Source organism: Panulirus ornatus, chromosome 19 (assembly GCF_036320965.1).
Source record: "Panulirus ornatus isolate Po-2019 chromosome 19, ASM3632096v1, whole genome shotgun sequence".
NCBI lineage: Eukaryota > Metazoa > Arthropoda > Malacostraca > Decapoda > Palinuridae > Panulirus > Panulirus ornatus.
This window is the reverse complement of record NC_092242.1, coordinates 16,364,488-16,378,498: the sequence shown is the minus strand read 5'-3', so window position 1 is coordinate 16,378,498 and position 14,011 is coordinate 16,364,488. Positions and strand designations below refer to the sequence as shown.

General features: G+C 43.1%; 1 protein-coding gene across 1 annotated transcript; it reads right to left on the bottom strand.

Annotated features, from left to right (window-relative positions):
- Positions 1–437: 437 nt before the first annotated feature.
- Positions 438–13,809, bottom strand: LOC139755415 (uncharacterized). The gene is made up of 5 exons (XM_071673700.1): positions 13,758–13,809; positions 9,675–9,778; positions 8,792–8,919; positions 5,263–5,345; positions 438–2,234 (listed from the first exon to the last, which is right to left on the bottom strand). The coding sequence occupies exons 1-5, from the start codon at positions 13,767–13,769 to the stop codon at positions 1,851–1,853; spliced, it is 711 nt and encodes a 236-aa protein (XP_071529801.1). The 5' UTR covers positions 13,770–13,809; the 3' UTR covers positions 438–1,850.
- Positions 13,810–14,011: the final 202 nt, after the last annotated feature.

Below are 14,011 nucleotides of genomic sequence, written 5' to 3'. Positions count from 1 at the left end.
CATTTCTGTCTACCCGGACTCGCTTCTTGCACCTTGAACCCTTCTCCTCGTCTTCCTACATCCCCAGAGCCATGCGGCAGCAGAGCTATGACGGAATGGATTCCTCAGCATCGCGGAATCGTAAGACAGTAGAGCCTCTGAAACGGACACACAGACACACACACACCAGCAATGGGGAACCAGAACTTAAAAACATCCAGCACAGGGGGAAAAAAATTAAGAGCAAATGTTCCCCAAGTCAAGAAATACCAAGGACGTGTGAGAGTACCTGAGACATGTGCTGGTACTCTAATCATTCGATACTTGGAGTACAGAAGTAAATCAAACACAAGTAAACGTAAGTTTACGTTGCATTTTCAAGGCATGAATAAGGCTTACAGGATAGAGCATTTTTACAATATTTCTATGAAACTGCAGGAGTATAGTAAAAGAAGAGGTGAGTTGATAATCCATGTTTTATTGTAAATATTCAAGTCTATCTATAACTGAAAATGCCCAAAAAACATAATTAATCAGTTAGCCATGTCTGTATGTCAATGGTTTGAAATACTATTAACCTCACCTAAAAGTCTGGTTTAACACAGTCGTGTCGTACATGAATAGATATCTCGTTGATATGTAAAGTCTGTCATTAAAGTACACTAGAGTAAGATACATACAAAAAAAAGTTTAGCCAATACAGAACTGTCAGTCCTCCTATAATGAAATAATCTTAAGGTCGTTTTAACGAAATCTTTACTCGTAATAAAGGAATTAAGTCTATTGCACCTTTAGTTAATGTTATGGACGTATTTTATCCATCTACGATGACGGCTTTCATAATCCAGGCTCGGTACGACCAAGATGTGTCACGCCCGAGTGTGAGAGGTTCCACAGTTCTGCAAAAGCTTTTTAAAACTACCGACGAAGCAAAGCTCCGGTGCGAATAGCTGTCTAAAAAAGAATTAGGTACGCGGGTCCACCTCTCGTAAGCTTTGCTGTAGAGGGAGAGTAAGTCAGAAATAATCTTTCAGTTTGTAATGACCCCATGACATTAGGCTGGAGGGAAAAAAAAAATAAGTTCACGAATGATGACACTATGCATACGACAGCTTTGCAACGGGAAGAACAGGACAAACTACTGGGATGTTTCGGGAGAGGGCTATGATGCATCGTAGCCACTCTTCTCAGATAAAGGCAGTACCTTACATCAGTGCCTTAAGGTCTAGCAAGGACACAGTTTGCCTCTAGCAGCAGAACAGTAGCTAGCATTGGTGAAGGTCACTCTTCTGTGTCTGACAGTCACAGATGGTCAGTGTTTAGCCGATATCCAAGTGACCGTCTTAGGGGAAGATTTCAGTGCTGTACCAGAGGGAGTGTTTAAAACACCAGAGATGCTGATGACATGGTTATAACGGAAATTTCAATGTTTATAAAACATCGGCTGAGTATAGGAAATAGATGACAGCCACCCTAGAAAAGGATGACACACGAGAACAAAAGCTTTCATCTATTTCCCACTTTGCTGGAGTATTTCCATGAGGTACTGGATGGGGTAATATATCCCCTCAAACTACTAAGCTTTCCATATGCCTACAGCTATACTTTCGAAAGGCTTTGCTATTTTCTTAACGCTCAAGAAATTGCAAGACGTTGTCATTCCTGGAATATGATGATAAACTGCTTTCTCGAACACCTTGTACTGGTCTGTGAGTCGCGTCCTCCCTGCAGCAGTCAGAGTCATTCTTCGTAGTCTTCTCATATGTCCAGAACATGACTCTTACGTAGCTGTCGCCGTCATCCTCACCCCACAGAAGCTCATTCTTGACTGCGAATGCACGAGGAAAAACAATGTCGTTCAAAACTACTTGCTACTGGATCGGAACCTCGAGGGTGTACAGGGTGATCTCCGGCTGCTCCTGCTGCACCAGGACTGGGCTGTAGGCAGTGTCGGTGTCTGCGTAATTTGGTCTGGCTTGGGCGTCGTGCACGGCGGCAACCGGGATAGCTCCCAGACGGTAGGCAAGGGCCGATACCCCGCCTGCTTCTGCCGCCAGGTCGGGGGACACGGCGTATATGGGAGTGCCATGGGGTGAGCTGCCCACTGGTATGACCTCACCATCTTCAGCGGCCTGCTTCAGCAGGGGTGAGATGGCGTCTTCCACCTGCTCAGCCCGGGATTTCACAACCTTCTGACCAGGGAGTCCCACCTCCACCGCCTGGCTGTCATCGCTGATTGGTGCGGCTGCTTGTGGCTGCAAGAACATGAGAGATGAAGAATAAGAATAGATGAATAAATAGATAAGTATGAATGATTATCCTGGTTTTCTGCCTATGAAACAGTAACACCAAAGCATAAACGAACATTATTCGGTTGGTAAAGTTTCGGGCATAACATCACACATCATCAGACCTAGAAATAGTTTCTCGTGAATACGATGCAATTATTACGAACACTTCACATAACTAACTTAATAAAGAGAAAGGTTGGATATGTTGTACCCGCAGGATCATACACACAACAAGGTGCATTGAGAAAAAGATGCGAATAAACAAAGGACTCGGTATCAAGATGGGTTGGTGTAGCAAATTAAGCGAGAAAGGACGAACTGAGTATGGGTTTGAGGAGAGCATGGAGGAAATGGAGTGCATTAGTTTCCGTGGGAATGGACCTGGCTTTTGATGGAACAACAATTGCTAAGTTGCGTCATAGTAGAGAAAAGTGACTAAGGTCCAGGGTGCACTAAGGAATGTGTCCATTAGGGCAAAGAAGGGTAGAAGGTATGGCAATCCCGACAGTGTTGTACTGATGCGATTCCTGAGCACTAGATACAGAAGAACGGAAGAGGGTGGAAGTGTTGGATAGGGAATTCTGATCGCAATGTGTGGTGTGATGAGGGTATACCATGTAAGAGATGACAGTGTAAGAACGAGGCATGTGGTAGTAAGAGAAGTTTGATTTATAGAACTGACAAGGGTGTGCTGAAGTGGTTTGGAAATACGGAGAAGGTGAGAGAAAGAAGACTGACTTAGAGAACCTATGTTAGAAGTGGAAGGAGCTAGGGAAAAGGAGAGGCCAAGAAGGAGATGGAAGGATGGATTGAACGTAACTTTTGGGCTACCGTGCCCTAAATATTCAGGTGGAGTGAGAGGTGTGCATGGAATAAAATGAGCTGGATCTTTGTAGTATATGGTGGGCGACGAGCTGTCAAAGGGCTGTGGGAGACCAGAGAAAACGGTCAGGGGAAACTATGGTATGATTAGCATGACTTGGCCGCGAATGGTGTACTCTGGCTTTCAGTGTATTCTCATATATATTTGGTACAGAACAGGTGTGAGCAAATAGGGCCATTTTCATCTGTTCCTGGACCTACCTCGTCCATTCTTCTTGAACACGGTAGCACCAGGACCATGTAAACAATGGCCTCGTTTGCACACTTTCAGTCGCTAGTTGTTATGTATAATATAACGATACCAGAGTCTGCCACCCACAGCCTTGCCGCACACACTACTTCAGACCTTACCTTAACAGCTTCTTATGCTTTATTCAACCCACTGTCAATCGTCGTTCTCACGTACCTCGTCCATCCAGTTCATTCTATCCCGTGGACACCTTTTGCCCTCCTGAATATTCAAACCTCGAAACCCCAGAGACTCCTTCAGATCTTTCTGTCTCCTCTCGAACAGGTGAAGCAGCCACGGTGATATTACACATCCTTGACGCAAACACACCTCTAACGAGAACCACTCATCCTCCTCCCTGTCTACCAGCGCAAATGCCTTACTCTCCCTGGCAATACTCGTTATAGCATTCAGCAACTTTTTCCTTACCCTATATATTCGTCGCATCCTCCGCAAGGCACCTCTGTCAGTCCTATCTTACGTTTTGTTTGAATTCATAAATGCCACATACAAGGTAGGCCGTTTCTCTTTTTTCATACCATGAGTCAGATGCTCGGTTCATGCTAACACCTTATTAATCGCCACTTTACCATACACTTTATCGGGTATGCTCAACAAACTCATGCCTCTGTAATCTGAATACTTAGTTCCGTCCCCTTTGTCATTATACCAGAACTCTATTCTGTGTCTTCTGCTACTCCTCAGATAACTCAATTTGGGCCAAACAAACGCTGAATAGCCTGATTCACTAGTTAACAACACTGTCATCCCTATTTTTGATAAACTCAAATGCAGTCCAATCCAGTCCTGACACTGTGCCACACTTTATCTTGAGAAAGGCTTTTACCTTCTCCTCTCTTTTCACCATCTCATTCGCCATGACTCACTCCACACGCTACTTCACCCAGAGAAAAAGGCGTCCGCCTCTATATCATCTATCACATTTAGCAGACCGTCAAAACAGTGACTCCATCTCTTTTGCATATCTTCTTCATCTTTTAGTTGTTCCCCATCCACTATTCCTACTGTTATTCCTACTAGTTCTTTTTGGTCTCCTTACACTATTCACCTCCTTCCAAAATATACTTGGATCCTCTCTGAAGTTCTCTGACACTCACCCCACCTCATATTTGCCCATTTCTTCAACTCTCGTGCCTTAGTCTTGACCTCCTGCTACATTCTCTTGTACTCCTCTCAATCATTTACACTCCTTCCATGTAGTAGCCATCCACATACTTCCCTTTTAGCTTTCACTAGCGATTCAGTATCCGTTCGCTTGACACAAACTTCACCCACACATGTAAACACTGCCCCCAAAATATTACCTCCCAGTACCATTCTACTTTCCTTCCTTCATTTACTCTCAACCTCTGCCATTATTTTCTCAGTGTCCTGTGGTATTCCTGCACTCAGGCCTCTTTTCGAAGCTCGCTCACTCTTGCCAAGTCTTTCACACGCTTGTCATTCCCTTTTTTTCTTAAAACCACAACAAATTTTCATATTCTCCTCCGCCAAGAAATGGTCAGACAATCCAAATGACGTCCCTCTCAACACGTTCACATCCAGCAACGTGTCCTTTGATCTCCAGTTAATTAGCACCTAATCCAGTAATGCCCCTTGACCCTTATCCTCATTTACTTACTAATGAACCTTTTGTTAAGCAATGTCTTGCCAGTCACGTCTCTTAAAACATACTTTTGATTGTGATTATCATTATCATCATTATGATTATTATTGTAGTAGTAGAAGTTTCAATATTATCACTTATCATTATTAACATCATCATTATCATATATACTGTAGAATGATAGGTTCATGATCATGCCATCTCCATGGTAGACTGAACTCTGCCTTGTGACCATTCTGACCTCAGTCCCTCACCTTATCCAAGTCGGAGAGCGTGTGGACATCGGCGGTGAAGCCAGCGATGGGGTCACTCAAGTACTCCCAGACAACAGGGTCACCTGTGGGACAATATGGTATTAGCCTGTGCTCTGATCTGAGCTTAGTAGAACGAGACAAATACACATGATATTAACTAAATGGTGAGTGCCAACACTGACTTAAGTCAGAGTATAGGCTTCCTTTCTCCTTCTGAAGATAGGTTAGCACAGACACTTAAGTCTGCCCCTGTGTGTATGAGGTTACTGACTGTGAGAGACACCTCCATGCTACATAGCCGGAGGGTGGAAGGAACATAAGAAGCGATGACGGATGATACCTGAGGGCACTTAGAGTTCAGACTAGAGTGATTTCGTCATTAGTTAGAAGAATATTGGGTGTATCTCCGCATGTTCGATAAGGGAAACTGCGATAAGAGAGAGAGAGAGAGAGAGAGAGAGAGAGAGAGAGAGAGAGAGAGAGAGAGAGAGAGAGAGAGAGAGAGAGAGAGTCACTAAAGACGCAAATGGTTGAAAAAAACATATGAAGAGGTACGATTCTCAAGCATGGCAGTATATAAACTAGATCCCAACTAACTGATTGAAGCAGGCCTAGGAAAAGCTCACGTGGAAAGGATGTCTTACTTTTCAAAGGCTGGTTGTGAAAATACGGGGAAGTGACGGGGAAATACAGAAGAGAACAAAAGAAAGAAAGAGAAAATTAAGAATTCTGATAGACCTAGTTCCACATTTGGAGTGTGTCTGTGTGACAGGCAAAAGATGATTGGGACCAGAGCGTTATCTGGCTTGGAATAAAGATATTAAAGCTGGGATTTATGGATAATGCAGAAATGGGGGAATTTGAGGAGGTTTTGAAGAAATATGACCCATTAGAAAACCTGGTTATCAGGAAATATGGGTCTCGAATTATAGCAACAGAATTTGCTTTGAATATTTTCAAGACGAGTGTGATATGATACCGTAGATTCATAAATTTTGGTATCAAGATGAAAGTTGTAGAGAACTTGAAGATGTAACTGACGGAGTTTGTTTCGGAGACTTCTTTATACTGGATGACGTGACTAGATTAACATGAAACAGAGCAGAGGGGAAAGTTTGAAGCATGCATAGAAATCTCAGTAAAAGATGACATTGGTGAGAGGATACTAGAGTCCAATATCGAGCCTGAATGAAACTAGTATCTAACATCACCTACAAGATTTCTGTTCATAAATCCACAGCCTAAGTACGGAGATGTAAATCTACTGAATAATGGGATTCGTTTCGTGGTCTTTCACTAGAACTGTCTCATCTGCAAACAGCGATGACTCACCTCCCATGCAACACCCTTATCACATCGTAGACCTGCTCCTCTCTCCAAGACCAAGGCATTTACCTCCCTCACATCCTAGTCTATGAACAGTATAAACAGTCAAGGGGACAGCATACACCCTTGACTCTAACAAAAATGCTGACCCGCTTCATCAGGAACCACTCACCCTTCTCCCGACGAAAACCCCTCATTACATCTGGTAGCTCTCATCCCACACCATGTATTCGCAGCACACAAGACCTCTTTCTCATCCCTATTATATGCTTTCTCCATGTTAGTATCTACCACATACAAATTCCTCTCTATCTCCAAATATTTCTCATGTCAATCTTTTAAGCAATAACCTCGACCACAAACTTTATATCTTTCCTAAAACCACATTATTTCTCTCCAATCTTATGCTCTCTGCATGCCACCATGATTTCAGTCACCACTCTCCCATACATTTTACTAGGTCAGGAGATCTATTTTTCCATATATCCACTGGAAACCCCGATGAATCCACGAACAGCACTTTCATCCCATTTCATGACAGAATCAACTGCAATCCCATCTACTCTAACCACTTTGCCACATATCATCACACCGTTTGTCATGACTCTTTAGATCCTTATACCACCTTGTCCAAAACATCTTACATATGCCGCTCTGTCATCTACAGCATTCAGCAGTCCTTCAAAATACTCACTTCCACTTCCTCTTCGCCTTTTCTTTGCCCTTTAGCACTTCCCTGTCTACTCAACACAGAACAGCTCCCATTTGTTCTCTTCTGATTCTTACACTGTTCATCTGCTCCAAGAACGTTTTCTAATCCTTTTTAAAGCTTACCGACACACCCTTATCCCATCTCTCATTTTTCCTCTGTGAAGTTCCGGCACCTTTTCTCTTGACTTTCTGCCGCTTCCTCATGTACACCTCCCACTCACTCGCACTCTTTTTCTACACGTAACGCGCATGCATTCTTTTTTTTTTTTTTAATTTACCTGCACCTTAACCTCCTTCTCACAACTGAATACCCTTTCTCATACGCCCACATCCTGCCTTCCACCTACCACACAGTTCACTCGTACATGTAAATAACACTTCTCTAAATACCTTCTGCTCCTCGCCCATTTCTCTTATTTCATTTATTGTCACCTTAGTCACTTCGCTTAATATCTTTATTAATCTCTGCACAAAGGCCTCACAAGTTCTTCGAAACGTGCAAAGATGCAACAAAAATCATAACATGATGCTAAACTAGAAATTTGTTAAAAAAAAAAGATGTAAAGAAGCACTTTTATAGTATAAGAGTATTGTATGAATGGAATAAACTGTGATGAAATAGGAAGAATGACCAGAAAATATACGACTTTGCATGAAAGAAAAGAAAGTTCAAAAGATTGGGCCACACGAGTGTTAAACTCCCTAACCGTACTAAATGAATATATAATCATAGATAGGTGATTCCATTAAGCGTAGTACCATAAGTGCAAAGTTCCCTCTCGGAATGCAAAAAGAGGTAATAACAAGTAGATGATAAGACATATAGACGGAAACAAAAAGATGATCCATCAGTTCTCGACATAAAGATCAACCTTCCTGTATCAATTAACCATTAGGATATCATGTCATCGACAGAAAGGATTGATGCAAGGAGGAGGAGGAGGAGGAGAAGAATTTGACAGGGGACAAGCGGCACAGAACGAGAGAAGAAGAGGAGGTGAATTATCATCAAGAGGCTAAAATATGAGAGGTGAAGGAGGAAAAAATGAGCAACTATAGGATAGAAAATCACGAACATTGAAGAGAGGAGGATGCAGAACGAAACAGATATCAGGCCATAATCAACAAAACGAGTAAATGAAAGGAATGAGGGAAGTAGCAGAGCAGTCAGAGAGGGAAAGCAGGAATAGAAAAGTCCAGGGTGGAAAGATGTAAAAGAAGAGTCTCAGAGGAGCGAGAGAAACAGGGATGTCACAGATTGAGAACAGAATAAAGAGGCGACAGAATGAAAGTGTGGGTAAAGGTACTGAGAAGACAGTTGTCAAGAGGCAAAACTGGTGGTTGAAAAACAATAGGAATTGATAGAAATGTAGTGCAAGAAAACATTAAAATAATGGAACTCAAACAGTAGAATGCGAAATAAGGTGAAAGCTGAAATACAAACTAGATAAAGAGGATAGACGAAGAATGGAGAGACGGAAGGGATCATTACCATTGGGATCGTGGTACTGGAAGAGTCCCCTGACAGTCTCCTTCTCGTCCTTGGACTCGTAGTGGAACCGCCCCGGGAATTCGTACCCGAAGAGGTAACCGGGTCTCGCCCTGTCAACAAACTGGACCCTGCCGGAAGACCGAGACGTTAGTCAATAATAGTAGATAATCATTAACTTCAGCTTGTATTCCAGAAGGTTAAAACCCTCAAAGGAAAAGTACAGAACAACACCACATGACTCGGATAATGCAAAACCTTAAGATAATTTACCGGTATCAAGATTATCCGGGATCTTTATAGATTATCTACTCCATACAATTATGATATCCATTTATGTTTCTAATAGCATATTCTATCACTTCAGGAATAAATCCCAGAATTGGGTGCGTGAGTGGAATGAGGAATTCGATAATGCTCTGTGGGAAAATAGGTCCTCAGGAGTGTTGCTTGTGCTGAAGAACTCAGGAGGTTCCACTTAAGCTGTGTGTTAGGGAACTTGGCAGGCTGTGGGAACGTATTAGTGTATGTGGGCTGGAGAAACTTGCTATAGTTTTGCTTGTGATCTTGGATTATTGTGTAGGACGAAGGGATAATAAGTGAGCTTAGAACTCACCTGTGCTGTTTATGGTTTGAGAAGATCCATTAATGCTGTATGTCAGTTGGTCGTGTGACCAGATCCTGAATGTAAGCTGGCGGATTTGTGACCGTTGTGTGCGAAGCTGGAAAATCACCAGTGCAGTGCTTGGTGTGTGTGTGTGTGTGTGTGTGTGTGTGTGTGTGTGTGTGTGTGTGTTTGTAAGGAAGACTTACCATTATCATTGCCGAGTATTGGCCTGGCCGACACACCCACCCATTATGTCTGTGAGTGACTGGAGACACTTACCATTCTTTATTCTCCCCTCCCAGCTGCGTCGGGACGTTGAAAGCGTAACGTAGCGGCGAACTTGGGAAAGCCACTGAGCTCCCTACCACCAGAGCCAATACCACCTGTAGAGCATTGCCGGGGTTAATAGAGGGCGTTTGAACCTTAGGAATCCTACCTACTACAGACCATAGCAACGGAGTGTATGGTCATATAACCGATCCTCTCTAGTAGAATATATTTTTCAATGATTCACAACTCAAGAATCAACCAAGAGACAAGTGGCACTCCGGGGAGAATATTTTTAATAAAAATAAAAAAAAAACTCACAGAAACACTGGTGAGAATGAACAACTGCTAAAGCCATCACTTCGTGTTTGATATACTAAAGGTCCAATATATTTACATTTACAAGGGAGAATATGAGTAATCGTATCGTAGTATGGAGGAAATGCCGAGTATTCACGTCAAACATGTTGATGCCCGGGGTACAAGGCGAGGCCAGTCCAACAAACAGGACGGCGACGCTAACGTCTGAGGTGCACTGACCCCAGCCTGAGCCTGAGGGAACCCTTGGGTTCGTTCCACACTCGTCGTTCTTGTAGGGTTTGGTCTAGTGTGTGCTAAGTAATCTTAGCGTAGTTATGATGTTTGCTATACACAGTTTTGTCTTCGCCTTCGTCTCCTTTGTCAATGATTTGTCTCCTGGTTTTTCTACGTAGGGTGTTGGTCCGCTCCTTATCCATTACGTGATGAAACACAAGTGGAGTTATTTCCTGAATTCTCAGAAAAGATTTTTTCCCAGTCAAGACTTTTTCTTTATCTTTATTTTCTCTCCATTTGATGGGAATGATAGAAATGCTGCTTGACCTCGTGACTCAGTTTTTAATCTTTAACTAAACCTCCACTTCATTTTTTTATTATAGTTTTAGAAATACATATATTTTCTGACCCTGATCCACATATTTACATGTTTCTTTCTGTATTTCAAGGAAAGTTTTCCTGGATAACTAATCACATCGTTCCATGGCAATGAGATAGCACGATATGAAGCTGATGTTATCCACAAAGATGTGTCTGATAACTTTAAGGAAGCATAAAAGGTCCAGTATACTCATTGCATATTCATAAAATAGTATATTTCTCGAAAAAGAACAGAATTCTTCAAGGATTTGAATAAAAAGTGATGAACGAACGAAGAAGCAGAGAAAATACAAATATATTCACTTGTGTTTTGATAAAACGACATTCATCCCACTATTGATTACAGACAAGATAAACCATTTTCTTTTCTTTTTTTACTATCAATCACTTGAATCATATACGATCATTTATGACTACTCGCTCTCTGCCCTACGATGTATCTCACGAAAGCTGAAGCCTCGAAGAACTAAGGATGACAGAAAAAAGTCCTGCTGATCTGGCGACGTTAGGTAAGAAAAAGCTATTCCAGTGCAGGGATGTGGTGAGCAGCCAGGTCGCTGTCATCCGATACATGAAGGATGGTAGGGGAAGCTCATGGTAAAGCAACATAATGATCTGGCCACGTCTCTCTGAAGGTTACGAGGCTCTGGGACCCGGATTTTCGCATTCCTTCACCCTCGAGTTTCCAGTTTGTCTTATAAAGTAGCTCGAATGTTATCATCAACACTACGGCTTCTGATGATGAGCACACAGTGTGTGTCAATTACTCTACACTCGTTATGAAGCCTTGTGACTCCAGCTCATCCGGAAAGGCAGTACATAGAAACATATGCAACAAAGGAAGATGCGCTGCCGTCCAACTCCCGGCCAGGTACCCGTCAGGTGAACGGGTAAAGCCGGGTTGGCCAAGAGGGTTGGTTGTGGGTGGTGACCGGCGGAGTTGGCAGGCAGGCAGGCAGGCCGCTGTGGAGCACTGCTTGGGTGGGTTGTGGCTGGAACCCCTCACCCGCTCGCTGGTCGGCGCTTTGGGATCACTGGTTCTGCTAGTTGTTCGATGTAATAATCGCGTGGATGAGATCGGAGATTGCTGAAACACCCCCATGGAAATAAGATAACTATGTAAAATCATGTGATATATGTATGGCGCCACATTCTTAAGGGATCTGGAAACTTCAACAGTGAAAAAGCTTGAGCCTCATTTCACCCAACACATACATGCATTTAGTTTTCGGCAGTCTCGTCTCACATTCAAATGCATCTGGTATGGTATTGAATTATACAGATGCTTAGTGAATCTGACGAAAGAGGAAAGGCATTAAAGTGAAGGTTTTGTCGCTTTAAAGTTATCTCAACGTTAAAACCTTTTCAGTAGTATTAACCGTTTTCATCATATGTGATACGTAAGAAACATTGGATAAGATATCTTAACCTTTGCCATCATAACTGATACATAAGAAGCAGTAGATAAGTTATCTTAACTCTTCTCATCATAGATGATACATGAGACACATTAGATACAATCCCACAAGACAAGATATAATTCTAAACAGTCAGTGACGGAAAACCGACACGGGGTCTGTCCACTGACCCTACAGCAACATAAGGTTCTAGAGTGAATGTCATTGAACTCGGGGATATCTACGCCACCAATCCGTTAACCGGCTGCTAGGCAGCCCTTTCAGCTCTCCCTGACGAAGGTCAAGCTAAACACGTATCCCTATTCGGGGGATGCACATAGCGTTGCATATGAGAATTTGTCTAGTAAGTTATATTTTTTGCCTTATGTGATGTGTGTGTGTGTGTGTGTGTGTGTGTGTGTGTGTGTGTGTGTGTGTGTGTGTGTGTGTGCAGTCTTCCTTTCTAAGGCACTCTGATAACCGTGGAAACTTCTAATCCATGACCACACGAACAGACCACAACACCGATCGATCACATCTGCACACAACAACAAAACTAGGTCATAGCTGTACAGAAAAACGAAAACAGCAACACTAGATCACGGCTGCACGTGACAGCAGCAGCAACACTAGACCACAACGACACCGAGACACAGTATCTTAAGAGCCACCTACCTCAAGACGTAGTCGCATATACAAAGACAGGAACATCAAAGTCATAGGAACACTCAAGAAAAGACACTACAAACGTTTTTGAATCCTTGGCCACACCGACACTCTGAGGTATAGTGAGACTGGGCCACACCAACACTCTGAGGTATAGTGAGACTGAGCCACACCGACACTCCGAGGCATAGTGATACTAGGCCACAGCAGCACAAGGCTGTGATAGCACTGGGCCACACCAACAACAACACTGGATCACAACAACAACATTAGACCAAAGCAATAACACTGAGCCAAAACAATAACATTAGGCCACAACAAAAAATATGGAATACACCAAGCCTTGGGCCACAAACGACAACACAACACTCCCTGGCCACCTAAACAACAACGCTGGGCCACAACAACAACAACAACAACAACAACAACAACAACAACAATAACAATAATGGGTCACAGTGGGAGCTTTTAATTACAACAGCAACAGTGGGACAGAGCAACACCACTTTGACACAATAACTTCAACACTGGACCACCAAAAATAGTGAATCACAAGCACCAAATGGACCACAACAGCAACAAACCTTACCACAACAACAACACTGGGACACTTCAACATTAGCACTGCGCCACAACAACAACATACGCCACAATGACAGTGGGACGCAACAACACTGGGCCACAGAACAACACTTGGATGCAACAACAACACTTGGCCACAACAACAACCTTTGGCAACAAAATCACACTGAGGCACAACAACAATAACAACAACGCTTGGCCACAGTAATAACACTGAAATACAATAACACGTCACAACAGCAACACTGGGCCATAACAACAACACCTGATCACAACAACAACAAAACTGGACCTTGATAACAACACTGGGCCACAACAATAACACTGGGCCACAACAACATCACGATAATCACGATATTCACAACAGCAACACTAGTGCCGTAGCAACAACACTATCATAAGAACAACACTGGACCTTCACCACAACACAAGGCCACAGGAACGACACTTAATCACAAGCATGACATTAGGCCATTATAACAAAAGGCCACCACGCAAATAGAGGCCATTATAACAACGCATTCCCATCACTTACCAGGAAAAGCATCCTGCCTGGAGGTCAAGTTGAAGGCTGAGACGCAGCCGGCGGAACCTGTCGCTTATATACCCGCAGTGTTGCCCACCCATGAGCCACGCAGTATCATAGGACACCGACCTTTCCTAAGCAGATCAGTGTGTCTCCTGCCTTACGAAGGGGAGACATATTGTTTGCGCCTTGTTTCGCACCTCTTCCTTCATCTTCCACCCCACAGAAAAATGAAGGTTTGAACCATTGCTTGTTCTGGGGAG